This window comes from Lactuca virosa, chromosome 9, assembly GCF_052849685.1.
Source record: "Lactuca virosa cultivar CGN04683 chromosome 9, Lactuca_virosa_CGN04683_v6, whole genome shotgun sequence".
NCBI lineage: Eukaryota > Viridiplantae > Streptophyta > Magnoliopsida > Asterales > Asteraceae > Lactuca > Lactuca virosa.
In genome coordinates this window covers 17,914,005-17,941,015 of record NC_136434.1, presented here as the reverse complement: position 1 = coordinate 17,941,015, position 27,011 = coordinate 17,914,005, and the positions used below count along the sequence as shown (strand labels likewise).

Below are 27,011 nucleotides of genomic sequence, written 5' to 3'. Positions count from 1 at the left end.
CCCTTTTGCAGTTTTTTACTTACAACCTCTCAATGATCGGTGTTTGTTTGAATGGATGGTTGCGATCCGATCCGATCAAGCTAATCCTAATTAATTTCGGTTTTTAAAATATGGATCTGAATAGAACGAACTAAATTATAATCCGATCAGAAACCAACTACATTGATTATAGTTCCGTGGGATCAGTTTTCACAACTCTCAATTATGAAGAGTTTAGACATTCAAAAAATATACAAACTTCAACTTAATAAGTTTGAGTTGTCAAATTTAAATCCACAAATTATAGAATATCTTGTCATTAAAGTCAACTCTAATAAAAGACATTTTATTAATAAAGACATTTTATTGACATGTCTTCTAATTTAATTGATAACAACTCTAAATAAATAATAAATTACTAAATACATATATTAAAATAAAAAATATAAATAAATAAATTATTGGTATATGGTTCGTTCGAACTATTTGGTTCTCATTTTATTAACCAAAACCAATTTGAAATATAAAATAATAATTCGATTTTGGTTCTAACCAATCAATAAATATGATTATCCGAACAAAATAGTACAATGCAAATTCTCCGGTTGGATAATTCGATTTGATCCAAAAACTAAACATCCCTAATGGCAACCCTGAAACAAACGAATGAAGCCGAAAAGGAGGATTAAGGCGGGTGACAAAACATGGGACTGCTAGACAAACAAGGTCACTCCGGTAATGAAGTTGATTGGCAGTTTTGCAAAGTAGGCACAAATGTTAGGCTAGAAAGAAGCTATACATTTGTGTAACTATCTTTTTCGAAATGGTTGGGGATCATTCCAGACCCGATGAAAACTAGTCAAAGCCCATTTTATGGTCCTCCTCCTAAATAAATAGGACCCACCTCCTACCTGAACGTTGTTTCGCATTTGTCAGAAAAATTTTCAACTTAGGATTTGAAATTTATTTTGAACATAGACAATCCGGTTAGTTTCACTTGTTTTTCTACTCTGAATATTTAAACTGCTTGCCCGAAATGCGAAGATCGATTTTGGAATACAACAAACGGTTCAAAATGTTTCATATTTGAAGGCCTCGATTCTGTTTTTTTTTTCCGTTTTTTTTGTTGTTAAATTTTTTACGATGACTTTTTGTAACACCTTGTTTTGGGATGTTTTTAATTTCGGGATAGCGGATTGTATTTTGATCGAGTAAAGATCTTAAGCTTCAAAGGAATAGAGCTTAGACCTTATCGGATATTGGTAATGTTAGTTAAGTGGTTAAAGCCCTCAACTTTTTGCTTTGAAACAAAAGGGTAAAATGGGAAAGGTGGTACATTTGGCTTCTTGCATGAATTAAAGATTTTAGTTCGGTATGTATTAAGTAAAAAATAAGTAGATATGATTGTGGGGCTTGTCAATACCTTCACATGCATATAAAGATCACTGAAAATGGAGTTGAAACGAAGAAGTTATGATTGTTTGAAGTTGAAGCTTAAAATCTGAAAATCTGGAATTTTTCGCAAAAGCGCGGGGCGCCTTTAAGGAGTGCGGAGCGCCCCCGACTTGGTGGGCTTAGGGTTTTTAAGGTATTTAAAGGCCATTAACCCTTAGGGTTTGATCATTTTCAGCCTCCAACACCCCTATATTATTCTTTGAGTGAAACCCTAGCCTCCTTTAAGTAAGGTGAGCTTATCCTCTCTCCTTGAACCATTTTAGGGTGCATTTTGATGGTAATTTGATGAAGATTAAAGATCAAGAAAAGTCTTGTTGGTTGCAAGGGATTTTGTTTCAAGTTTGGATCCATAAAGTTCTCATTTTCTTAGACTTTTGTAAGTATAAAGCTTTAACCTGTCCTTTCTAGTTGTTAGATCCTGCTAATGGTACCTTTTATGCACTTTTGGTCCCATTTTGGTGATGAGTTGGAGTTGAGATAACTGCAACTCCTTTTGAGCACTTAGGATTGTTGAGTGAACCATTTGGACTTGGAAAGTTGGCACCTTGTGTATGTTCTTTTAGCCATGAATATTATTTTGGTCCTTTTGGTCATTTTGGTGCATTAAAAATCTAGATCTTATAAGTTTGTGGGCATTGTTATGGATAAAGTTGGAAACTTTATCCATCTTGACACCATGTTGTTTTAGATCTGAAAGTTATAGAGGCTTGGACTTAATAGATTATGTTACATCTGGATTATCGAGGTATGGAAATGTAAAGCAAATATGAGTTTTAGGAAGGTCACGACGTGAGGGAAGCACCGTCACATCATACATGGACGCATTCTTCGGGATTGATCAATTGTGTGTCACGAGTGACTTTATGGGTCACGACGTGACACCTAATCAGATGTTGTAACACCCATAAAAATCAAGCCAATTTAAAACTTTTTCAAATATTCAAAAGCCATTAGTTATTACAAAATGTTTTCAAAATAGTTTAATATCAGAGTCTCCCAGAAACATAGACATAAAATGTAAGGAGTTGTACGATCACGCCTTTGCCTTCCCGCGATCATCTGAGGTACCTGAAACCAAAGCTGAAATTGTAAGCGCCAAAGCTTAGTGAGTTCCCCCAAAATACCGATACGCTGCAAATAACACATATACAAATAACATGTACTGGGTCCACAGCTTTACAGACTGGATTACCCCTGGCCCACAGTGTGAGTCTGGATTGCCTTCCGGGCCCACAACTCACATCTGGATTGCCTCCGAGCCCACAGTACGAGTCTGGTATGCCCCACCCGGCCCTCAGCTCATATCTGGAATGCTCCCGAGCCCACAGTACGAGTCTGGCATGCCCTACCCGACCCTCATCTCGTATCTGGAATGCTCCCGAGTCCTCAGTATGAGTCTGGCATTCCCCGCCCGACCCTCAGCTAATATCTGGAATACTCTAGGATTTGTTGGCTACCGCACGGAGCAGTACAACCTCAACCCAACCCACATAATATGTCGACATATAACATAACTAATGCGCATACAGATAATCACATAATAATACAGGTAGTCCTACAGATCTACCAAACTGGTATAGCAACTAGCATGCAAAACTAACTCATACTCGACATAATACCAACTGCTGGGATAACATATCCAATGGGCCGACATTGGTGCCTTCGACCCCTTAGTATAGTGAGGATAACTCACCTGGCACTGCTGAAGTCCCGCAGAAGAAACTCCAGCTGCTGGTTGACAGATTCCCGAACTGCCAACATCAAACAATACCCAATTAATAATTGGGTTCCAAGCCCAAGGTCCAATTCACACTCTAAAGGCCCAATAGTCAAGTAATGGGCCAAAGCCCAACATATGGGTCAATTTTCCAAATTGGGCTCAGACCTCTACATGGTCTTTCCTTAAGGCCCATCCATTTATTCTAGTCCAAACTCTTGGTATTCCCATGGCCCAATATCACATAATCATAAAGGCCCAGTTATGGCCCACCTATGGCCCAGTTTTCCAAATTGGGCCCAAGTCCTTCACATGGGTCTTATCCTAAAACTCATCCATTTATTTTGGTCCATTTACTTGTTATTGGATAGCCAATCAATAATCCAATCACCAAGGCCCAATAGGAAGGCCCAAATCAAGGCCCAAGTGAAATTAGGGTTTTCACATGAAATGACGATTAGGGTTAAGTGTTCCTACTTAACCCATTAAGGACTTAATCCATTAAGTCCAATATTGCCTTAGGTTAATTTGCAAATGATTATTAATTAACATTTTCAGTTTAGTAATTAACTCAAGTGCGGGTCCCGATAAATTCCCAAAATTAGGGTCTCATGACATTAGGGTTTTCCAAACCCTAATTAGTGTTTCCAAACCCTAATTAGTGTTTCCAACCCAATACTAGCCCATTAGTAACATGATTAGGCTTTTAGGTCAATTAGGGCTTCATTGGGCCCATTACGGTTTCATTAGGCCCACTAGGGTTTCATTAGGCTCATTCTGTCCAAGCATCCCAAATGAGTCCAAACACAAACGAGCACACCGCCACCCAACACGGCGGCTGGTGGCGGCAAGAGGCGGCAACCACCACCCTACGGTGGTGGTTTTGAGTTTTCTATTATTATTATGGCCGATTACAATACATTACATTTTACATCTAAAAACACAAATAAACACACACATAAATAACACACACACACACAGCCACCCTTGTGGTGGCCGGCGGTGGTAGATGGTGGCAGCCACCACCTCACGGTGGTGGCGGTGGTGGTTTTCTCGAGAAGTCCGGCCAAGCAACACTACCCACGACGTATGGTATGTACTCTAGTGGCAGAAACACACATACATCCTTTTGCTTGGAAAAATAAACCCAACACCCACCTATGGTGGGTGGCGACGATAGTAGCACCGGAAAACAGGCAGCAGCAGCGGCCATTTGCGGCAACAGCTTCGTCACCTGTGACAGCCATCATAGCCGGCTGCCATGGTGGTTCTCACGCCTTCCATTCGACAGAACCCACTCACACACTCAATCGCATAACAAACCAAGAACCCGACCACCCTGCCACGGTGGCATGCGACGGACGAAGGGCGTCAGTGGTGTTGAGAAATCTCCAGGCAGCAGCGGTGATGCGGTCATAGGGAGAGAAATGAGGAGAGGAGGAGGTGGTTCGAACCCACCGAGTACAACAGCAGCAACAACGGCGGAGAGGCGCCTGCTCGAGTCCCCATCGGCAGTTACGTCTTCCACAGCAATGGCAGCAAGCTTCGTCGGCATCCATGGAAGGAGGTGGTGGCGGAGACTGGAGGGCAATCCACGAGCAACCGGCGACATAAACGCATGTAGCTTCGCTTTCCCGACATTAGAATGGACACGGGGTGGTTGCTCCGTTGATTTGGGGATCTCAACCGAGGTGGTGGCTGTCGGAAGTTAAGGGTAGAGAGGGAGGTGACGGCTGGAGTTGCATTAGGGTTAGGGTTTAGAGACAATAAAACAGTTATATACCCGCTCGATTCAAACTATGATCCGTATTGACAAAACTGATCCCTACTTCTCCTTTTCCTTTCATATTAAGTCCCAAAATTACCATTTATCCCCTGACTCCATAAAATCCTTTCAATATAAGTCCAAATGATACCAAACACACCCCGACTTCTGAAATCCTTTTCACAATAGATCCCGAAATTACACTTTAACCCCCGAAGATTCAAATCTTGTCATTTGGCTTCCCGAAACCAACACCCCACTAATTATTATTTGATTTTGGACAATAATAATATAAAAATAATAATAAAGTTACTTCCCGGGGTTCCGGGTTTATTATTTAATTATTCTATTTTAAACGGGATGTTACAGATGTAAAACCCTAATTTCGGACTTGGACCTTATTTAAAGCAAGTGAGGGGCTAGGGTTTCTTCCACCCTCAACCTCCATCACCTCTAAACGACCCTTTGGCCAAACCCTAGATCTCTTAAAGCTTTTGAGCTTATTTTTCAAGTTTTGGTGGTTTTGAAGGAAGAAAAAGAAGTTTTGGGTGTCTATTTCCTCCAAGCAATCTCTCATCATCCTTGTGTGCAGCTTCTGTACTTTTTGTAAGTCCTCAAACCCTTATCTTTTGTTGTATGCCTCTCGGATCTAAGCTCTAAGCCATATTTGGCCCCATTTGTGGTGATAAGATGAGTAGAAGAGATGGAGTTTGCAACTTTATGATCTTTTTGTGTCCCAAGAGTATATATTCTCATAGATCTAGGATGTTGTGGTGATTTGGGAGTCTTGCATGGATTTTTGGTCAGATTGTGTCTTTTGACCTAGGGTTGGGAAAGGACATGCATGTTCATAAATTTTGCATTTTTAGGGATCATTAGGGTCCCTACAACCTTCTGGAAGTTTTGGATTGAATACTTTTTGAATTACATGCTTAATGATTGATTCCATGCATTAAGTGGCCTTAAAGGACCTTGGACATGAGATCTTGGCTTAGAGCGATGTCCTAGTGGATAAAGTTGGAAACTTCATCCATTAAGACCTTGGGAAGAATCAGATCTGAGCTTCGGAGCTCATGGAATCAATGGAAAATGGATTAATCCATTAAGGTGGGATAACCAGCTTTCATGACGCGGCACCCTCTCTGTCACGACGTGACGACTAGGGTTTTTCCCGATTAACTTGAACTGATTTCATCACGATGTTATGACATGTACATCACAATGTGACGATGCTTTGGATCGAGACTGAGTTGATTTGAGACTGAGTTGATTTGAGACTGAGTTGATTCGTGACTGAGTTAGGACCAGGTTGAGTCTGTTTCCCACAACGTGACCATAACTTGGTCACAATGTGAGGGTCATCTAATAGAAGTGTTGATCGTGACTTTGACCGTGACCGTTGATTTGTTGACCTAGCTTAACTTTTGGTCAAAATGGTTAGTTTTAGAGGTTAGTCTAAGGTGGGAGCTTGTTTGATTCAATAGGTGGGTCGTAACATCGTTCACATGGCAGTGAGCTGTGTTCTTGGCTGATTTCGTGAGTTAAATGAGTCTTCTCATTATACTGTGTAGGATGCTAGCTGTCTTTGTCTCTTGCATTTATGTATTGGGTTGGGCCCATTTTTATGTATATTAGACTGGACCCATTTTCATGTATATTGGGTTGGGCCCATGTGCATATTGGGTTGGGCCCATTTTCATGTATTTTGGGTTGGGCCCATTTGTAGGTGTGTTTGGTTAGGCCCTTTGTATGTTGGGTTGGGCCCATTTGTATGGTATGTGGTATTTTGGGGAACTCTCTAAGCTTTGTACTTATGGTTTTGTGCTTTGAATATTTCAGGTACTTCCAGTTCTAATGGGAAGAGCCCGCATTGACTGCACAGCATTATCCCCCTGATGATTTTCTACATTGTTGATTGTTATTGTACTCCGATGATTATGATATATTTGCTACTAGGATGGCTTTTTGGATAAATATTATGTGATTTGATAAATTTTTAAAAACTATGTCTATCTTGGGACGTTACAGATTAAGTTGAAAGAAATGCATTCTTGGACTTTTTTAGACTCAAAAATTAGATCTTGGTTGTTTTGGAAACGCTTAATGGATAAAGTTGGAAACTTTATCCATTTAAACCATATGGGAGTTCAGATCTATAATTTGGGGGATTGACTTAACTAATTAAGTCATTTAGCCCTTTGGATTCAGTCTGAGCGCGGTGTGCTTTTCCTTAGCACAACAAACTTTTGGGGCTTTCTGATGTGCGCTTGATTTTGAACTAGATCTTGACTGTTTTATCCCATAGTGAGCATTGGGCGCTCTTAGGGAGCGTGGTGCGCTTTTTGACCATGTGTTGACTTTCCACTAGGTTTGACTTTAGGTCAAACTTTAGGGTTTAGGGTCAAAGATTGAGGTTTAACCTTTTATTTGTGATTAGGTGGTTGTTGAGCCATCCTTATCTTTATGTGAGTTGTGGTGATTCTTGTTTGATTACGAGGTGAGTTTTCTCACTATATTTTATATTGTAGTATATATCCTTGTATGTAGGAAGTTGTTATGCTGTAGTGATCTGTTAGACTGGTAGATCTGCTATGATTATCTGCGTTTGCTTGTTATTGTTTATGTGCATATACCAACATGTTGTGGTTGGGTTGAGGCGGTTCTGCTTTGTGTTGAAGGTCAAGATATGCGGGTGGTCCAGGTGTAATTTAGGCCCAAGGGAGTGGTCTAGCTATATTATAGGCCCTGATGGGAGGTCCAGTTAGACTGTAGGCTCGAGAGAGCCGTCCAGGCGTACTTTAGACCTTGCGAGATGGTCCATTCAGACTAAAGGCTCATGTGTACATGCATTGTATGTGTATTGGAAAGTGAAGTATTTTAGGGAACTCACTAAGCTTTGGCTTATAGTTGTGGATTAAATATTTTCATGTACTTATCGGTTCGAGGGGGATACGAAGGCGGAACTATACACACATACATCAACAATTTAATGATTTGAGATTCCACGGTAATTTTCTGTATAACTCTGTTTTTGAACTATAGTTTACAAATAAAAGGTTTTCCCTTGAATATGTTTATGAAAATATGTGTTTAGAACCAAAAAAAATATTTTGAAAATTGGGACGTTACATGTTTGGCAACATCTAAGTAGGTTAAATAACCCTAAGTAACCCAGAAAATCATGTGCAAAATAAAACCCTATTTTCGGATATGAAAAATGGTCGAGAATATAAAGAATAGTTTGAAATGGACTTTTAATTTATCGAGTATAGGAAGGTTTTATTTCTTGTCGTTTCTTCAGTAGTATAATGTTCTGTTATGTTGAATAAGAGTGATTTTCATAGTCCCAAATCTGAAGCAATATTTTGCATCAGTTCGAAGGTGCACCCGATTAATTTGTATGGGTGTTGCTTAAAAAGTTGGTTTTATGAATGAGGAGATAATGACGCACCTACTGAAACTTTTAGAATTAGAGTCATTTAAGGTAAGCGGATTTTAAATGCATCTATTATAATTGTATTTATAATACTAAAACATACACATTTTAATTTGCAGAGGAAAACATCGGTTGTGGAACTAGAAAAAAAAATCAACACCCACCGGCATCCAAACATGAAACTAAGGAGGAAATCAAGCTGGTTAAAATTGAAAGCATATAGAACTTCCAAAGATTGTAGCAGGTCAAGCCTTGATTAGGTCATTATTTTAGACCGTATATTATGTTTTTTGGATGTCGATAACTTAATGATTAATTATTTTTGGAATCATATACTTGTTTAAAAGAATTGTAATTTTTTTTATCACAGTCTTCAACATCCATTGTTGCGTCTGATACTTATGAGGTTACATAAATGGGTCTTGTTGATAGGACTGCATTAGAATTAATTCATGATTTTCAACATGCACAAAAGAAATTGTTAGTACCGGGTATCCCTTTACCACGTTCAAAAGGCAAAAAGTATTGAAAGTTAGCGATTTATAATATGCAAATGCTTGTGATTATGATGTTTAAGGATATAGAAGAGTTTCCAACGCAACGAAAATAATCGATGAAGCACATGGGGCGAGTACGGCAATTTAGGAGCAAGTTAGGGCAGATGATACTAACATGGACTTAATAGAAATCTATGTGCAATAGTTTGAAGTTCACATAGAGACGACTCAATTATACCTTACATAAGTCCTAAGTATACATTTTTATTATATATAAGAAAACATGTACATTAATTTTAAGTAAAAATATGTAACTTATTATGATTTTAATGAATGACATTACTTTTCATTTTCATTACATAAACGAAACGACACAAGACAATAGAAGAACCTTACAAACCTACTAGAACGACGTTACATTGATTACAAACTTAATTTTTCAGGCCATGCATCTGGATATCGAAATAGATACATTCCTTTTCCATGGTTAATAAATGCTCTTCTAATTCTAATAGCATATTCAATACGATCACGTTCTTCTATAAGTGTGCTAATCTCCACATCCGCACCAACAATAATTTTTTTTATACTTTTAGTTTTTTTTTCTTATTATCCTTTACCCATTTCATATTTTCTTTCACCTATGTGCCAGAGTGGTTACACGTTCATTAAGTATTCAACTCTTTTCTAAGTCTTTTCGGTTGTCTTCTACATCGTTTGTCATCACTTTAAAATATATAAATCAGGCATCTTAGCTCGTAATGGTCATCATGATTAACTTTTAGGCCATCATCGGGAAATGGTTCGTCAGAACAAGTATAACAATCTTCTTCATCATATGAACTCATTTTTAAAGTGAATAAAAATTGCTATGATTAAAACATTTTATATATACCTAAATCTACAAATTATTTGACCATTAATCATATTAATATAATTGTTACTGCAAGCAAACAAGTGATATATTACAAAAGTATATTACCACACATCTCAGGGATGTAAATATATGTGGAACCCAATATTGTCTCTCCAAAAGAGTCATTGTGGAGAGAATGGGAACTCCAACATATATAGCCACTTATAAGACCGTGTTGCACCAATGTAGGATACACTAACACTCCCCCTCGTAGTCGGAGGCTCGATAAAGGTAAAGTGGGATGTGCTGAACCACGAGGGTGCAGGATGCCGACTCTGATACCATGTAAATATATGTGGAGCCCATATCGTCTCTCCAAAAGAGCCCTTGTGGAGAGAAAGGGAACTCCAACATATATAGCCACTTATAAAACTGTGTAGCACCGATGTGGGATACACTACCAAGGGCAACAAAGAAAAACTTAAAATGGTCGTTCATATCTCTTTTGATATGGTTAATAGTTTCCGAATTGGTTCTTTGAAGATTATGGTAGTAAAGAGGGAGGTAAAAATGGTCGTTCACATCTCTTTTGATATGGTTCATAGTTTCCGAATTGGTTCTTTGAAGATTATGGTAGTAAAGAGGGAGGTTAAAATGGTCGTTCACATCTCTTTTGGTATGGTTAGTAGTTTCCAAATTGGTTCTTTGAAGATTATGGTAATAAAGAGGGAGGTTAAAATGGTCGTTCACATCTCTTTTGATATGGTTAATAGTTTCCGAATTGGTTCTTTGAAGATTATGATAGTAAAGAGAGAGGTTGGCAAAGTTTTTTCGTGAATATGAACTCATTTTTAGTTATTGAAAATTTTGACTAAAATTGGTTAATTGTATTCATAATAAAAGCATAAAATGACAGTCTGAAATGTAACTTTCTTTCTCCCATGTCAAATTCCAAAATTTATTTTTGATAAAGGGTATATTTGAAAATATTACGGAATGTGCATCCGGAAAGTATTTTATTTAATCTAAAATGTAAAATGACAATCTGAAATATAAAATGACAGTATGAAATGTAACTTTCTTTCTCCCATGTCAAATTTCAAATTTTATTTTTGTCACATGTCAACCATCTTACTATCACTTTGGAACAAATATAACTAGTTTGGAACAAGATGTTCCGAGCAACATAGCCGGTGATAGGGAGGGGCAAGGAGGACTAATGAACACAACCCATTATTTTCAGGGGCCCAAATTATTTTTTTACCTATGGTATGTGTAATCGAAGATTTAGGCCCAAATGTAATTAGTCAATTAGAAGATCCAGCAGTCCTGTCTAGTTTTCTGTGTTTGAGCGTGAACGAGATTAAAGCGACGAACTCCACAGCAACGTGCAGCGAACGTCGGAACGTGAGGGAGAACTAGAGAAGGGACGATTGAGTTTTCTTGTTTTCAGATTTCATTAGTTTCAGAAGCTAGAAGGGCAGCAACGGTATTTAATATTTATCACTTATTGTGTTTTTCATGTTTTCTTTTTGTTCAGTCGACCACTTATCAAAATTCCTCAATTCAGAAATTACTTATCATAATTAGTTAATTACTTATCTGAAATTGAATGTGAATGTTATCACTTATCAGATTATATATTAGCAGTAACGGATTATGTATTATTGTATTACCAGAAATCAAAATTCAGAATGTGAATACTGAATGTTAATTGATTATAGTTAGTTTTCTACTTTTTCTGAATGTTGAACTAATAAACTTGAATCAGATTAATAGATTATCATTTATCCGAAACTAAATGTTGAAACAAGAAATTGGATTATGAGAATTGAGAGATCATAATATGTTAATGAGAAATCAAAGTATGTTAATTGTTTATTAGAAATTGAAATTAGATTATGAGATTATAATTTATGTTTATCGGTTGATGTAACTTGAATGTTTAAAGTTGAAAATATTGAACTTGTAGTGATGAAGTCTAAACAATCATCCGGTTTTCAAAAACGTAAAAAGAGAAAACTAGATGCAGAAAAAAAAAGGTTGATGATGGTGCTCTAGATAAGTTTGTGATGGGTTTTGAGCATAACATCATTTGTATGGTGTACATGCAACCCTAATTTCTTTGGATCTAAGTTTTTCTATATTGAACATACAACTATGAACACCAAAGCAATAACCCTATGAACTAGCATACACAATTCGAAATTGACATATAAACTAGGGTTAGAAGCTTACATTTCTTGTTATGTAGCAATAACAAGTATAATCCTTCTTGATCTTGGCTTCTGAAAGCCTAGTGCCCCAAGTGTTGCACCTCTAATGGAGTCACAAACACCCAATGCAACAAGATGACTTGGAGAGGGAAGGATTTTCGGCTAGGGTTTCTATCTTGAATGCATAGGACAAAAATCCCTTGATATGGGGTTCTATATATAGCTATGGCTGCTAGGGTTTTCTGGTGGAAACCCTAATATCTTACTTAGGCAACAAGCAGCCCATGAACTCTTTCCTTAGAGCCCATGGACGAAATCTATAGGGCTTCCCTATAGGATTTCGTCCACTTCACTCTATGGAGTCCATCAGCCCAATTATGCAATTATCAATGATTTGCATAACAGTCCCCCAATTATTAATCAGTTCCTTTAATCCCAAAATTAATATCAAATTAATTTCTGATTAATCACTAATTAATATATATGATTTCCAAATAATATATTAATATTGTAATATATTAATAAAATCATTTTGAGTACCAATTCATTATTCATATAATAAATCCTACTCTCTCCTCTTGTCATCCTATCAAGTTGTATGAGTGAAGGCAACCCAAAAGGACCATGCTCATAATCAAATCAAGTACATACCAAAAATAGTTATGGGCTTAGACACCTAATCCAACAGTCTCCCACTTGGATAAGTCAAATAACTATTATTGCAAGTACAATTTCAGAATCTGATTAGCAAGCGTAGCTTTCAAAAGTCGTTGTCAAACTCTGATCTTATCAGTAACGCGTCCTTTAGATAAGGGATAATATATTCCTTCATTCTACAAGATATCGTATGGACATGAGACATTGATTATAATTATTCTCCTTGTCCATGTGTTGTTTCCCGATTTCCGATTTATGACGACTGACAATAGACTACAATTGAACATGTCAACTTAGTCCATGCTTGTCCAAGAGCTTAGGTGTCATCACTAAATCATCGAGGGGCCCACAGATATCGCTTTTATCCTTTTAGGGTAAAAGGAACGGATAAACTTCGACTCATATGCTTGCTCAATTTACTCATCAAATCACACACAACAATATGTTTTATGACACCAAGTTACTGGTGCGTTTACATATTATCAATGTGCAACCGACTTGTAAACTACAACTTATATGTCTCTGTTTCAAGAATATAAGATATTATCGTCTCATAATCACTCGTGATAAAATCCATGAAGTGATTCACGTGAGCGTGGGTTTAATCCAATACTCAAATCTTATTATAGGAGTACTCATGAACATTGCAACAAACTTTTGCTATGTCTAAACACTTTAGACAATGCACAGTCGGATTCATGACAGTCTTACCTCATTACTTACTTCCAAAGTATGATTGACTGTGGATGTTTGAATAACCTAGTTATTCGGGAAGTAAAAACATGCGAAGTGAAATAAGAATAATCGAATCCAATATGGTCTCAAAACTTTTGAGTATAAATAAAACACTTATTATTTAATCACCATATTGATTACACATTATTCATTGTATAATGTTTCGACTAATCAACTTAACACTTGAATTAAAAACAATAGTTATCCCATGCTCCAAGCATGCACACTATGTTTACCTATGGTCCTTACTTTGTGAAATAGATCAATTGAACACATTTCCAATGATGCTCATTACACAATTCCTAAATCCCTATCATAAGTGTAAGAATACCAAATTCTTGCCACTACTAGAATGTGTTAGATTCTAACATTTTATGCAATGATCCTTTTGTAATGTCATAGCACTAAGGTCACAAAGACTCTGCCAATGATATTACAAAGTGCTCTATTAGAGATTGTTACAAGACAACTCCATAGATATGAAGTCGCACATTCAAAGTACATTCCTTTGAACATCCTTCTTGCATAAAAGTTTCTAACCTACACATAGATTCTTAATATCCAACTCCCATTATGGAAACATTTCCATATTTGCCATATATGACAATTCATTCTTAATAGAATCCTATCTATTCACAATAATGTCAATATGGTCCATCCATTACTATACTTCCAACTTCCCACAAGCGACCAATCCTCAACGAACCTCAGATCGTCCTTGACAGTTGTTTAACTTAATTTAGTCATATCCGGTTCTGGTCCTTTTCCCTCTTAATGCCCTAGGCATTGGAATAGACTGAACGGTCGAATATTATAACATATGCAATCGATCCTATACCCGAAGCGTATGGGATACGATTCATAATGGCTTACATAAAAATATGGTACTTTACCAGTCTCTTGCTATAATATCGCCATATATATAATTTCCAATGTTGAAACATTGCAACATGGTAATCATATATGCTCATGACTAAGCTTGATTAATACTTCAATCTAAACTTTTAGATTCGAAATAAAGTAAAGTATCCTCTCCCTTACTATAGCGAAACAATTTTTCAAACTCTGCAACTTTGCAAATCAAAACTTTGTCTCCTATAAATAGCATTGCTAACTCGCAACACTTATAAGAATCATGTTCCCACTAACAATATACTTATATCCTTACTAGCATAACACTTATGTTCCCATTAGCTTTGACATGTACCTAGAAATCAGCTGGACTTCTAGAAATCAATACTTATTGACTTTCTTACCAAAGTTCAGATTTCTGATACGAGATGCTTCGATAAGCTTTATCTAATCTCATACACCTTTTATTAGAAAGCTCATATATGTCTCTAAACTATTTCAGAACTTACAACAATAAGTCCCGAATGTTCAGACTATTTTCCATTTTTCACAATTCGAACTATGAAGAGGGATGCCGTAATCATAATCGAATTTGAGAACGCAATCAACACAACTCCTATCTCTTTAAAATCCACTTAGTGAAAGCCTTTCCTCACAATCATTATCATGAAGTGGAGAGAAACCTTACCATTTAGATTTTATGGTGTATGTGTTCCTATCCATGCGAATTTGTCATAACCATAATCACAAGACAAGGTTTGTGACAAATCCAAACTCATATGGACTGAACTTGTTCAATCTTAATTTCTTGCCACCTGGCAGCACAAGGGCCTACCATGTCTTCCAAGTTGTTGAGCAGCTCACCCATACAGATCAATGAACTTTCACCTATCAAGGTGCTTTGCCTTATGCAATCAATTGAGAACACGTAGAACTCATATGCATAGTCAACTCAACTGGAATGGCACAAAAACAAGAATATGTCAACACGATAGGTTATAAACCTCAAGTCGTGTGCTAGTGATAGACAATAGGTTTATTCTTGATTAGTTCCTGAAGCTATTCAAGACCATTAATACTCCCACTGACCTCTTGACATATAAGATTCATTTGTCAAGAAACGTTCCTTAACAAATAAACATTCAAGAGTTAGTGTGGGTTCTTATCAAGACAAACACTTCACACAATTGGTCTTAGTTGGTCTTTGTCTTATCCAAGACATCACAAATTACCAATTTCAAATGTGCAAGAGTAAGAGACAATTCTACTCCACATTTCATGAGGTGTCATAAACCTACTTAAGATACGTCACTCAAGGCTCAATCTTGGAGTGTGAGTCTAAGACTCGATTTTGGAACGAAGTATGACTCATCTTCTTGATTTAACCATTTCAACAATTATCGATTCCTCTTCTTAGCCATGCTAATGCACTAAGGTGTCCTTAGTGGATCAATTGTGATATGGTTTCATAATCACTAAGATGACCATAAAACACGATACTCAAGTACTCTCCTTTTCTTTCAGATAGGAGAAACTTTTATCTTTCTGCCTAATTGATTCTTCTTATTCGTTCTGCTATACATCGAAACTTTTCCAATGATTCAGAATTACACTTAATCTTGTAAGTATAATCATGTTTACTAAACTTTTAGTAAATCATGACGAATATTATTATTGTTCTTTGTGGCATACCTGACCAGTGCACACCAATGTGTACCAGATCCTTCAGTCCTTCACTTGACTCACATCTATATGTGAACAAGGAATTAGTCTTAATTTTCCAAATATGAAGGTTTTCATTCATCATACAATGCAAGTCGCATGATTCCAAGTTTCTATCCAATTGAAACTTGGGCGATGAGAATCTTTTCTTATTTGGTAAATTTTTGACACTACCACAAACAAAAGAATCAAATCCATTCACAATATTTCTAATAATATATAAACACCAAATTTTCACAAATGCCATTACAAGGAGATATAAAATAAGACAAAATCAAAATTTTTTCTTTATTTAAAAATGCAGAAAAACTTTTCCTTACAACGTAATTACAAATGAAAACTATGTTACTAAATATTCCTAACCAATCTATCATAGCTCCTAAGTAGCGGCTCAAAAATCCGATCATCGAACCATGTGATCGAAATCCATCTCTTCGTGATTAGACTCAGCTCACTCTTCCTTTAAGATTTCTTTCTTTTCTTCGATCCTACAAAACATCAAAATACAATCTTATCACATCATGTATTAAGAATCTGTAAATAGGAACTTAATAGAGTTAGATAGTGTACTTACCTGAAGTAGAGTCATACATTTTGACTTTACCATCCTTGCGATCTTTCAGGTAAATATGGCAGCTTCGCATCCAATGCCCCTTCTCTTGGCAATAGGAAAAAACAGACTCTTTCAGAATGGCACACGAGACAATCTCAAACTTAGCCTTTCTCTTTACCATTTGGTCAAACGGTTTGACCTTGGCCGATCCCTTTCCATTGGGAAGAGAAAGCTTTTCTGGACTTCCAATGTTGCCATTGTCAATATCCATGGAAGTATGGGAAGTAGATCTTCCAATCAAATTTGCTTTACCAGTGCGCCAAATCATTTCTGATTCAGCAGCAATTAGCAAATAGGCAAGATCGATAAGGGTCACATCGTGGTCTGTCATATAGTAATCTTTAATGAACTCACTCTATGACTCGGGAAGCGATTGAATAACCAAGTCAACAGCCAGCCTCCTCGATACAACGACACCTAACATTTACAACCTGTCAATGTGTGACTTCATCTCCAAGACGTGTGCACACACATACCTTCCATCTTGGTGTTTGCTAGCCAACAGGGCTTGAGTGACCTTGAACTTTTCAAGTCGACGAACATGTGGGTCAGGGAGAACTATTGGAGGAGGTGGAGGAAGTGAAGTATGATTTCCATTTCCACGATCAAAATGTGGAACATCATCTTCACGAGGAAAGTTTTTCCAAAGGATTCAGGAAGACCATAGTTGTCAAAACTAGACATCTACAAGGGAGAAATTCAAATTAGTTGATTTAAGTCCTTAATATAAAACCCAAATGAAATATTAAGACTAGGACCCAACACAATGTTCTACAATTAGGAAGAGGGATGTCGTAATCCAATTGCAAAATATTTGAAGGTAGGTAAATGACGATTTACCAATTTCCACCATGAAAAACGAAAATGAACATTAGGTTTTAAATGAATTGAAATTCCTAGATTCTTTGAGATTCATTGAGCTTTTCAATGGCATGTTTAATCTTGATTATGCCCTTCAAGTTTGTGACTGGGATACCGAGGATCACAAACAATGTGTGAATAACCATGCAAATTAGCTTGGTACTCTCGAAGACATCTATCACCTAATCAATGTGTCGGTTAGTCACACACGCTCCATTGATCTATGATACTCTACGAGCTACCCATTGTTATCCTCTATTAGTCCCATATTAGCGTGTCGGTTAACCACACACGCTCCACTAACGACCAATAAGGTGCAATGTGCAATCTCATGGATTAGCACCAAATTCACATTTTTCCTAAAGTAACCAAGATTTGGGAATTTATAAAAGTGTTTAGTTACTTCATATTTCATTATACTTATAATGGAAGTTTGTGTCCTATCCTACCCGTTCGGCTAACGACCCTCCACAGGTCAAAGGTACAGTGGGTAAGAGTGGATACCCAATGGAGGTCATTTTACATGCCGCTTCCTTAAACACCCCTTATAGACCAACTTCGTCAATGAGATCTACTAACGGTAAGACTGACTTTTTACTTATACATATATAATATATTAGAATTTTAATTTTATATAGTATAAGGGTGTATTTTATACATTTAAAATACTAAGTGGTTTAATCTATTAATAAATTAGACTTTTAATTTGATTAAACTTAAACCATATTATTATGGATTTATTAATTCTCTCTTTTAATTGAACACTTAATTAATTTAATAAAATCCATAAGGGTGTAATTTGAACTTTTTCAAAACACTAGGGTTTTAGAATTTAATATTTCAAAATTAAAACCTTTTAATCAAATTTTAAATTCCAAAACTTGAGGGCAAATTTTGAAACTTTTCAAAATAGTATGGTTTAACTATTAAATTTTTCAAAAACTAAAACTTTTAGTTTCAAATTTAAACAATAAAACCAAAAGGGTGTAATTTAAAACTTTTTCAAAATTACTAGGTTAAATATTTGAATCATAATAATCTTATATTATCCATATTTAACTAAATCCATCAATTTTGATAAGGATATCTCATACCAATCATAAAAATCGAATTTAGGCATTAGAAACGAGTTATGGTAATTATCCAAATCAAAATCAGGCCGAAAAAATCGAAAAATCCGGCAGCAGATCAGACGACTCGTCGAGTCCATACATGGACTCGTCGAGTTCAGCAGTCAGATAGCCTGATTTTCGATTTCTTGGTCTTTTGGCAGTTCACTTTTGCATTTATTCAATAGAAAAACGACCTAGGCTCTGATACCATTGATGGGTTTTGAGCATAACATCATTCCTATGGTGTACATGCAACCCTAATTGCTTTGGATCTAAGTTTTTCTCTATTGAACATACAACTATGAACACCAAAGCTTTGGATCTAAGTTTTTCTCTATTGAACATGCAACCCAAAAATCCCTTGATATGGGGTTCTATATATAGTTGTGGCTGCTAGGGTTTTCTGGTGGAAACCCTAATACCTTACTTAAGCAACAAGCAGCCCATGAACTCCTTCCTTAGAGCCCATGGACGAAATCTATAGGGCTTCTCTATAGGATTTCGTCAACTCCACTCTATGGAGTCCATCAACCCAATTATGCAACTATCAATGATTTGCATAACAGTCCCCCAATTATTAATCAGTTCCTTTAATCCTAAATTTAATATCAAATTAATTTCTGATTAATCACTAATTAATATATATATGATTTCCAAATAATATATTAATCTTGTAATATATTAATAAAACCATTTTGAGTACCAAATTATTATTCATATAATAAATCCTACTCTCTCTCCTCTTGTCATCTTATCAAGTTGCATGAATGAAGGCAACCCAAAAGGACCATGCTCATAATCAAATCAAGTACATACCAAAAATAGTTATGGGCTTAGACATCTAATCCAACAGTTTGTTCATAGAAAACCTGATGAATGGCAAATTGAAGAGCATGTTGAAGAGCACGTTGAAGAGCATGTTGAAGAGAAAGGACATGTAGAAATAGAAGTTGAAGAGCACGTTCAAGAGCATGTTGAAGAGATTCTTGATATATGTGATCCAAGAAGGTAGGAAAAACTTAACTACGATGAGATTAAACTTTTGGTCGAGAGAGGTCCTAAAAGAGATACTAGTATTATGTATGGTCCCTACGATAAATTTGGTAGACGGTTTTATGCAGCTTTATACACAAGAACTTTATCAAATTTGGAGAAGTGTGATAGAGAATGGCTAGTATATTCAAAAGAGTTCAACAGGGTATTTTGTTTCTGCTGTAAAGTGTTTAGAAAAGGGATTTCGAAAGGTAAATTGAGTGATGAAGGTTATTCAGATTGGCACCATGTTACCACTAGAGTTAAAGAACACAAAATTTCCTTGGATCATCTCACAAATAGAAAGAAGTGGTTTGATATGCGTAAAATATTGAACTTAAATGAAACGATTGATAAAATTCAATACGAGCAATTCAAGAAAGAAGGAGATTATTGGAAAGAAGTCCTTTTAAGAATCATTGCAGTAGTGAAGTTTCTTGCTAAACATAATTTAGCATTTCATGGAACAAATGAAAAGTTGTATAAAAAAGGTAACTATAACTTGTATTTTTTTTGTTCCAGTTCCACCAAATACATTTTTGTTAATTATTATGACTGATTCCACTTCTTATTTGTTAATTGTATTGAACAGGTAATGGAAATTTTTTGGGTGTCATTGAAATGTTGGAAGAGTTTGACCCGGTTATCAAAGAGCATGTACGGCGAATCACAAGTGACGGGCTTCATGTGCATTATCTTGGGCACACGATCCAAAACGAACTAATACTCTTGATAGCTCAAGAAATTAAAAAAGAACTTATCAAGAAGATAAAGGAAGCAAAGTACTACTCAATCATACTTGATTGTACTCCTGATTCAAGTCACCAAGAACAAATGACTATAATAGTGAAGTATTTAAAGTTGTCATATAATTCTGTTACCGTCGAGGAGTCATTCTTAGGTTTTTTGAATGTTGATGATACCACCGGAAAAGGACTATTTGATATTACACTTGAGGAGTTAAACTCTCTTGGTCTTGAAATTGATGATATGCGTGGTCAAGGCTATGATAATGGAGCAAACATGAAAGGAAAACACCAAGGAGTGCAAAAGAGATTTTTAGATCTAAATCCTAGAGCATTTTACATTCCTTGTGGTTTCTATTCTCTTAATCTAACATTATGTGATATGGCTAACAAGTGTGTTAAAGGAAAGAACTTTTCTGGACTCATTCAACGCATTTACACTATCTTTGCAAATTCTACTAAGAGGTGGGAAATTTTGAAAGATAATGTTCAAGCTTGGAGTCTTAAGTCATTGTGTCAAACTCGTTGGGAAAGTCGGGTTGAGAGTGTAAAAGCTATTAAATTGAAGCTTGTTGATGTACGGGAAGCTTTACTTCAAGTTGGAGAAAAAGATAATGATGTTGCAATTGCAAGTGAAGCAACTTCACTTTCAGAAAAAGAATTTGGTGACTTTGAATTTTTTTTATCAACTGTTATTTGGTATCAAGTATTAAACCAGGTGAATATTGTGAGTAAAAAGTTACAAGCATGCATCTTGATAATGCTATTACAGAAATAAACAGATTAATTGGGTACTTCAAGGATTATAGAGAAACTGGTTTTTCAAAAGCGATTGATGAAGCTAAGAAGATTGCTATTGAAATGGGTATCGATCCAATATTTCCACAAAAGCGTTTGATTCCAAGGAAAAAATGGTTTGAAGTAGCGAAAAAGTTTCATTTACAGCTAAAGAGAATTTCAGAGTCAATTATTTCTTATACATTGTTGATCAAGCTATTTCTTCTCTTGAGACAAGATTTGAACAATTCAAAGAGTATGACAAATTATTTGGTTTTTTATTTCCACATAATTTGAGGGTAATTGAAGATAAAGATCTTAAGTCGTCTTGTCATCGTCTTGAAAAAACACTCAAGTTTGAAAAAAGATCGGATATTGATGCCGAAGAACTTTATACGGAGTTGAAATTATTTGAGACATTGGAAACCAATGAATTTAGCAACCCAATAGATTTTTTGAAGTTTTTGAAAGAACTTGATTATTTCCCAAATGCTTGCATTGCATATAGAATATTGTTGACCATTCCAGTAACGGTAGCATCTGCAGAAAGGTGTTTCTCGAAATTGAAGTTTTTGAAATCTTACTTACGCTCCACAATGACCCAAGAAAGACTTAGCGGTTTGGCGATGATATCTATCGAGAACGAAATTTTATATAGTATAGACAACGGAGATTTGATCAACCAATTTGCTATCAAGAATGCTAGGAGAGTTTCACGGGTCGTCGGTTAGGTGTTACGATATGTAATTACTCATTAAAATACTTTGATTTTGATATGTTTATTGCTATAAAATTTATCGTAGTTTAAAAAAAATAGTTTATGTAATTTATCGTAGTTTTAAAAAAATAGTTTATGTAATTTTAATTACTCATTAAAATACTTTGATTCTTTACACGTTAAGGCCGAATGGCCTTTTTTTTCTTACTCGTCCTGGGCATTTGAATCCTCAGGACCGCCCCCGCCGAGCAAAGTGGCCCTTTTTAGAAAGTAAGATAAATTTGGCCATTTTTGTTAATTACATTTATAAAGATTAGTTTCGTCTATATCCATTTATTTTATTTGCTTGCATTTTATAATTATTGTTTTCTTATAAGCTTAAGAGTCTTTTAGAGCTTAGTATTATAAATAGGAGTTAGGGGCTGTTTGGTAGGATCTGAATTTTTAAGATCTGGATTTTTAAGAGATTTGAATTTCTAAGAGGGTCTGAAATTTTAAGAGTTGAATGTTTAACATGCTGTTTGGTTGGGACCTCTGAATTGTTGTGCTGAATTATTCAAATGACCATTTTACCCTTTGGTTTTATTTTTTATTAAATTCAACTGTTTGTTTAGAAAATAACCTAATAAATTTCTTAAATACGTATTAAAAAAATATAAACACCATATAAAATCCAAATTTAGCATAAATCAAAATTAAACCACACAAAAAGTAGCATAAATTTTCCAGAATTGTGCAACAAACCAAACAAAAAACATCTAAACACATTTCACAACAGAAGTTGATACATGAATACATCCTTTCAAAACTCAACTTTCATTCAACAAATATAATGAATCTATATAAATCATCTACCTACAATTACACAATATCCCCCACACTACACTGCATCCTTCTTTCCTAGCCAAATGTCAATAGTTCAATACTTGTTTCTTCAACTGCTTTTATAATCCTTTCAAAACCACAAGTCAACCTGTATGCAAATATTGTATACAACCCACCATCAACCATTATCCAGCCACCATATCCATTAATCCAAATCCAACATTACCCCCCTTCACTCTTTCCTGAACCACCGAACACCACCCACACAAACACCATTCCTACATTTTACCACCATCACCACAGCCTAACGACAAAACCAAATCACCCAAAAAAACACACACAAAAAAAAATTGACCATTAACATCAAATATAGATTACAATTGAAGAAATCAGAAACTGAATAGCATAACATAAGAACTGATTACCATAACATAAGAACTGATTTGGAGCATAACAAAAGAAGAGCAATCAATTTTCAGAAGAAGAGAACAAACCTGTTATCGATTTCTGATTTTGGACTTTAGGGCACAGAAAATGCTGGGAAAGCTGCTGAGACGAAACAAACGGGGTTGCAAGGCTGCTGGGACGTCGGCGATCGGCTGGACGGCGTCGTTTCAGGCGGTCTTCGGTGACGGGAACTATGCGAAGGAAGCAGACTCGAACCGGGGAAGAAAACGCAGCTCGAAAATCAGAAATCGATGCTGAGACGAAACAAACGGGGTTGCAAGGCTGCTGGGACGTCGACGATCGGCTGGGCGGCGTCGTTTCAGGCGGTCGTCGGCGACGGGAACTAGGTGAAGGAAGCAGACGCGACTGGGGAAGAAAACGAAGGAGGGAGACGCAAGAACAGAAGAATAGGAGGCGGTTATGTCCGACCGTGTGGTTTAGGGGCAAAACAAGATGCGCGTTCCTTTTTTTTATTTTCAGACTTTGTTCAGGATCTGAAAAATTAAGAGGTGTTTTTTATTTTAAGAGGTAAAAAATAAGACCCAAACAAACAATCTGAATCTGAATTTTTCAGACATTGCCTCTTAATTTTACAATTAAGAGGTAAACAAACGGAGCCTAGTGACTTAGTTCCGCGTTTGAATTCATTATTCAGTTTGAATTGAGTTTAGTTTTGATAACTTTTATAAAAGATTTAGAGATTATTTCTTTGAAGAACAGAGATTCTACTTGGGGGTTCTTAAACATGTAGCTTTTATTTCCAAGTGATTTTCGTTCGTTTGTAATTTCTACACCGCCCCCACTTAAAACACTCGACGTTTCGTTAGGGCTACGCACTCAAAATCAATAGTTCAAGAGATGCTTGAATCCTCACCTCATAACAAAAAATGGCTATTTCTATGATACCATTTTTAAAACGGAAGCAATTCAAAGTTATCAACTAGACATAACATCTTAATCAACATTAAAAACTAGAAGACTTATGAAATATGTTTGTTACATGAAAAATGACAAGACAAACTTTCTAGGCCAATTATTTGATAACGAGGATGAAGCCCACATTCATATCTTTTTACACAAACGATAGATTAAAAGTGAGTCTCAGTCCCACTTTATTCCACCTTTTATGATCGAACAAAAAATTGCCTTATTTTTAACAAATTGTAATTTTATTCCACACACCCAAACATGGAATATGGAACAACATATTTTCTTGTGTCATGTAACAAGTGATCATGATATATTCAAACTTCTTTATCGATGTTAAGTAGGTTTTTACAAGTTCAACCCAACAAGACCCATCGTGATTTTGACCCACATAAGGAGTTGCCCCATAGGTCTTTTGTAGAGGATTATGGAAAATTTATAAACAAGAAACCATACAAATCTTGAACTTTGAGAGCTGACCATGGAAGAAAAATCCAACCAAGATTACACAAAATCTCCAAAACCCTAATTTCATATATAGTAAATTCCATAATTACAATATCATAGAACTCAAATTATCAGTGATGTGTGCATTGTGTATGCTTAGTTAAAATATGCTTGCACCAAGAACAAGACACTTATACAAACCTCCCAAACAAAACCGGTCTCACCCGAGACACTTTGGATTTAAACAACCCGTAGAACCAAACCATCACTCTCCTTTCACCCTTCAACCAACAAGAACTTGGTTCGACTACATCTAACCAAAAATATAAAAGTTTATATGCATATCATTATACTGCATCAGTTATGTGCCTCGTGTTGATTTCTTGAAAGCTCACTAGACTCGGAATTTTTCATGATCCTAAGCCTCTTGACGGAACTTAAAAACATCCTGAAATCAGATAAACATGTTAGATCGTTCTAACATATCGCGTTGCAAATGCAACGCGATATCTGATTGGTGTACCAGTATCCCGATGTCACATCACATCGGATATGGTATATTTATCCAATCAGATTTTTAAGAAATGGATGTTGAGAAACCCTACTGCCAAGGAACATCTCCGACAAGCATACAGTCTCCATCTTTGTCTTCATAAGTTAGAACAAATTCAGATGTTCCGTCCAATAATCTTGAAGATCCTCCTGCTTCTGTGCTCGACCCTAAACAAGATGATTACTACATCAGTAATTGAAAAATATAAACACCAAATTATGCAGTTCAGGAACTTAATCAAGATCAAAAATAAAAATACCAACTTACGTCTTCCCCAGAACATTTCTTCTAACGTCTGAGCCAAGGCCTCGTATGAGGTGTGAGCATTGAGATCGACTTTTCTTCCGATCAGGGTTCCATCCATGTTCACCTTTACAGAACGATATTTCTTGTAGGAAATCCCGTTTCTTTCAGTTGAATAATCCTTGATTCTGTTCGTTGTGTTCTTGTTTTTGTTTTGTTCGGGTATTGAGTTAAGTTCTTCGGTTTGTGATTTGGAGTTGTTCGCCAAACTAGGGATCCGGTGAGCTCTGCTTACCGGCGGCCACCCAACGACGCTTCAGTTACGGAAATTTAAAAACAGAAATCAGTAAACCAAAAATAAAATAAATCCAAAACTTGTGATCAATTTGACCAAAACAAAGAACAAGAACACCTAAGGTACATGGTTTTTCGTATATCGTTCGAATTGAAGATAAGAACCCTAATTTCTATCAGAAGAAAGAGAAATATAGTAGAAGAACTGTATACCTGGTACCATTAGGAGGAGAAACAGAATCTGCCGCGGTTCTTTTGGAACCAGAAGTGGATGAATTTGGGATATTTACTGAAGAAGACGAAGAAGAAGAGTTAGGTTTCGAAACCAAAGAAGGGAAATCTTTCGCTGTCAAGATTCTTGCATATTGATTCCAACAAGGCCCTGCTACCACCGCTTTTGACTTCAAACCACCACCGATTCCGATACTCAACCCGAGTCCCAATTCAAGATCATCTAAATTCTCATCAACAACAGGGTACGATGAAGTAACCTCAACAGACATGGTTACCATGTTGTTCTTGTTATCTTCCTTCGATACTGTCAAGATAGACCTAGCGGTGGTTGATCCACCAGACGGCACTCCACCTCCACCACCATCATCAACGGCCGGAGAATTACCTAACAAGCCAAGGGTAACATCCATTTTACAAGAGATATTTGAAATCACAAGGAAAGATTTAAACTTTGTTGGGAGAAGGAGAATAAAGACAGGGGAGGTGAGTTTGGTGATACAAAAGAAGACAATGGAGGTGGAGGGGGGAGGAGGAGGAGGATGGTGATGGTGGAGAGTGGGACCCACATGTCGGCTTTGTGCGTCTCACAATTCATCATCGATTTCTCCTAACTTTGTCCCCACACAATTACGAAAACAAACACAGTCATCTCTGTTTCCATTTGTAATTAAACACTCTGCCCCCACCAATATACAAAAAACCTTCTCGACGACCCATAATTATTTCTGAAATGTTGCAGGCTTTCTCTCATCAAAAGAACAACTATTTCTGCACAAAAAAATATGATTTGAGTACAACACAATACAGCTGACTTTGCTACTTGTATTTCATTCTGTGAAAGTTGCTTTCTTAAAAGCAAAAGCCCTTCTTCTGTTTTTTCTTTTTCGGTTTGGGTTTTCCTTCATATATTTAATAGGATTATCTTCATTAAAAGCATAGAATCCTATGCACCAACAAAGAAAGAAAGAAAAACAAGAATCTAAAAAACACTTTTTTTGGGTAAATTCCAAGTTAAAACAACTTTTGGAATAACTCCTTTTCTTTGATTAAATGACTCGTTTTATAAATTTGTTTCAGACCCTATTCCTTTCCTTACTAAAATGCTGTTCAAAAAAGATACTCCATTTGACAAACTGAGACATCTTTGAATCACTGGAAGGAAAGTTTAGATGATGATGATTAAAAAAAATTAATTAAATAATTAATTAATAAGAGAAATGTCATTTCCCTTAATTTTTTTAGTTTTATTTATATTAGTTGAAAACGTTTTTTTTACATTTATTTATATTAATAAA

The 27,011-nt window shown here is 36.1% G+C and overlaps 2 protein-coding genes across 2 annotated transcripts; one reads left to right on the top strand and one right to left on the bottom strand.

Moving 5' to 3' along the window:
* The first annotated feature begins 10,191 nt into the window (after positions 1–10,191).
* LOC145138980 (uncharacterized) lies at positions 10,192–21,759 on the top strand. The gene is made up of 6 exons (XM_079072957.1): positions 10,192–10,422; positions 19,327–19,481; positions 19,581–19,996; positions 20,098–20,916; positions 21,024–21,284; positions 21,338–21,759. The coding sequence occupies exons 1-6, from the start codon at positions 10,192–10,194 to the stop codon at positions 21,757–21,759; spliced, it is 2,304 nt and encodes a 767-aa protein (XP_078929083.1).
* A 2,702-nt stretch (positions 21,760–24,461) lies between these two features.
* Positions 24,462–26,481, bottom strand: LOC145139366 (auxin-responsive protein IAA12-like). The gene is made up of 4 exons (XM_079073213.1): positions 25,696–26,481; positions 25,213–25,502; positions 24,998–25,112; positions 24,462–24,840 (listed from the first exon to the last, which is right to left on the bottom strand). The coding sequence occupies exons 1-4, from the start codon at positions 26,124–26,126 to the stop codon at positions 24,750–24,752; spliced, it is 927 nt and encodes a 308-aa protein (XP_078929339.1). The 5' UTR covers positions 26,127–26,481; the 3' UTR covers positions 24,462–24,749.
* Between the last annotated feature and the right edge of the window lie 530 nt (positions 26,482–27,011).

Excerpts from the sequence above, each read along its gene's own strand:
- LOC145138980 (XM_079072957.1), top strand. The coding sequence starts at position 10,192 with ATGGTCGTTCATATCTCTTTTGATATGGTTAATAGTTTCCGAATTGGT. Across the intron at positions 19,482-19,580 it reads GATATATGTGATCCAAGAAG|ACGGTTTTATGCAGCTTTAT; the intron begins GTAGGAAAAACT and ends TAAATTTGGTAG. Across the intron at positions 21,285-21,337 it reads AGATTTGAACAATTCAAAGA|ATAAAGATCTTAAGTCGTCT; the intron begins GTATGACAAATT and ends GGGTAATTGAAG.
- LOC145139366 (XM_079073213.1), bottom strand. The coding sequence starts at position 26,126 with ATGGATGTTACCCTTGGCTTGTTAGGTAATTCTCCGGCCGTTGATGAT. Across the intron at positions 25,503-25,695 it reads TCTCCTCCTAATGGTACCAG|CGTCGTTGGGTGGCCGCCGG; the intron begins GTATACAGTTCT and ends CCGTAACTGAAG. Across the intron at positions 25,113-25,212 it reads AGAAATGTTCTGGGGAAGAC|GGTCGAGCACAGAAGCAGGA; the intron begins GTAAGTTGGTAT and ends CATCTTGTTTAG.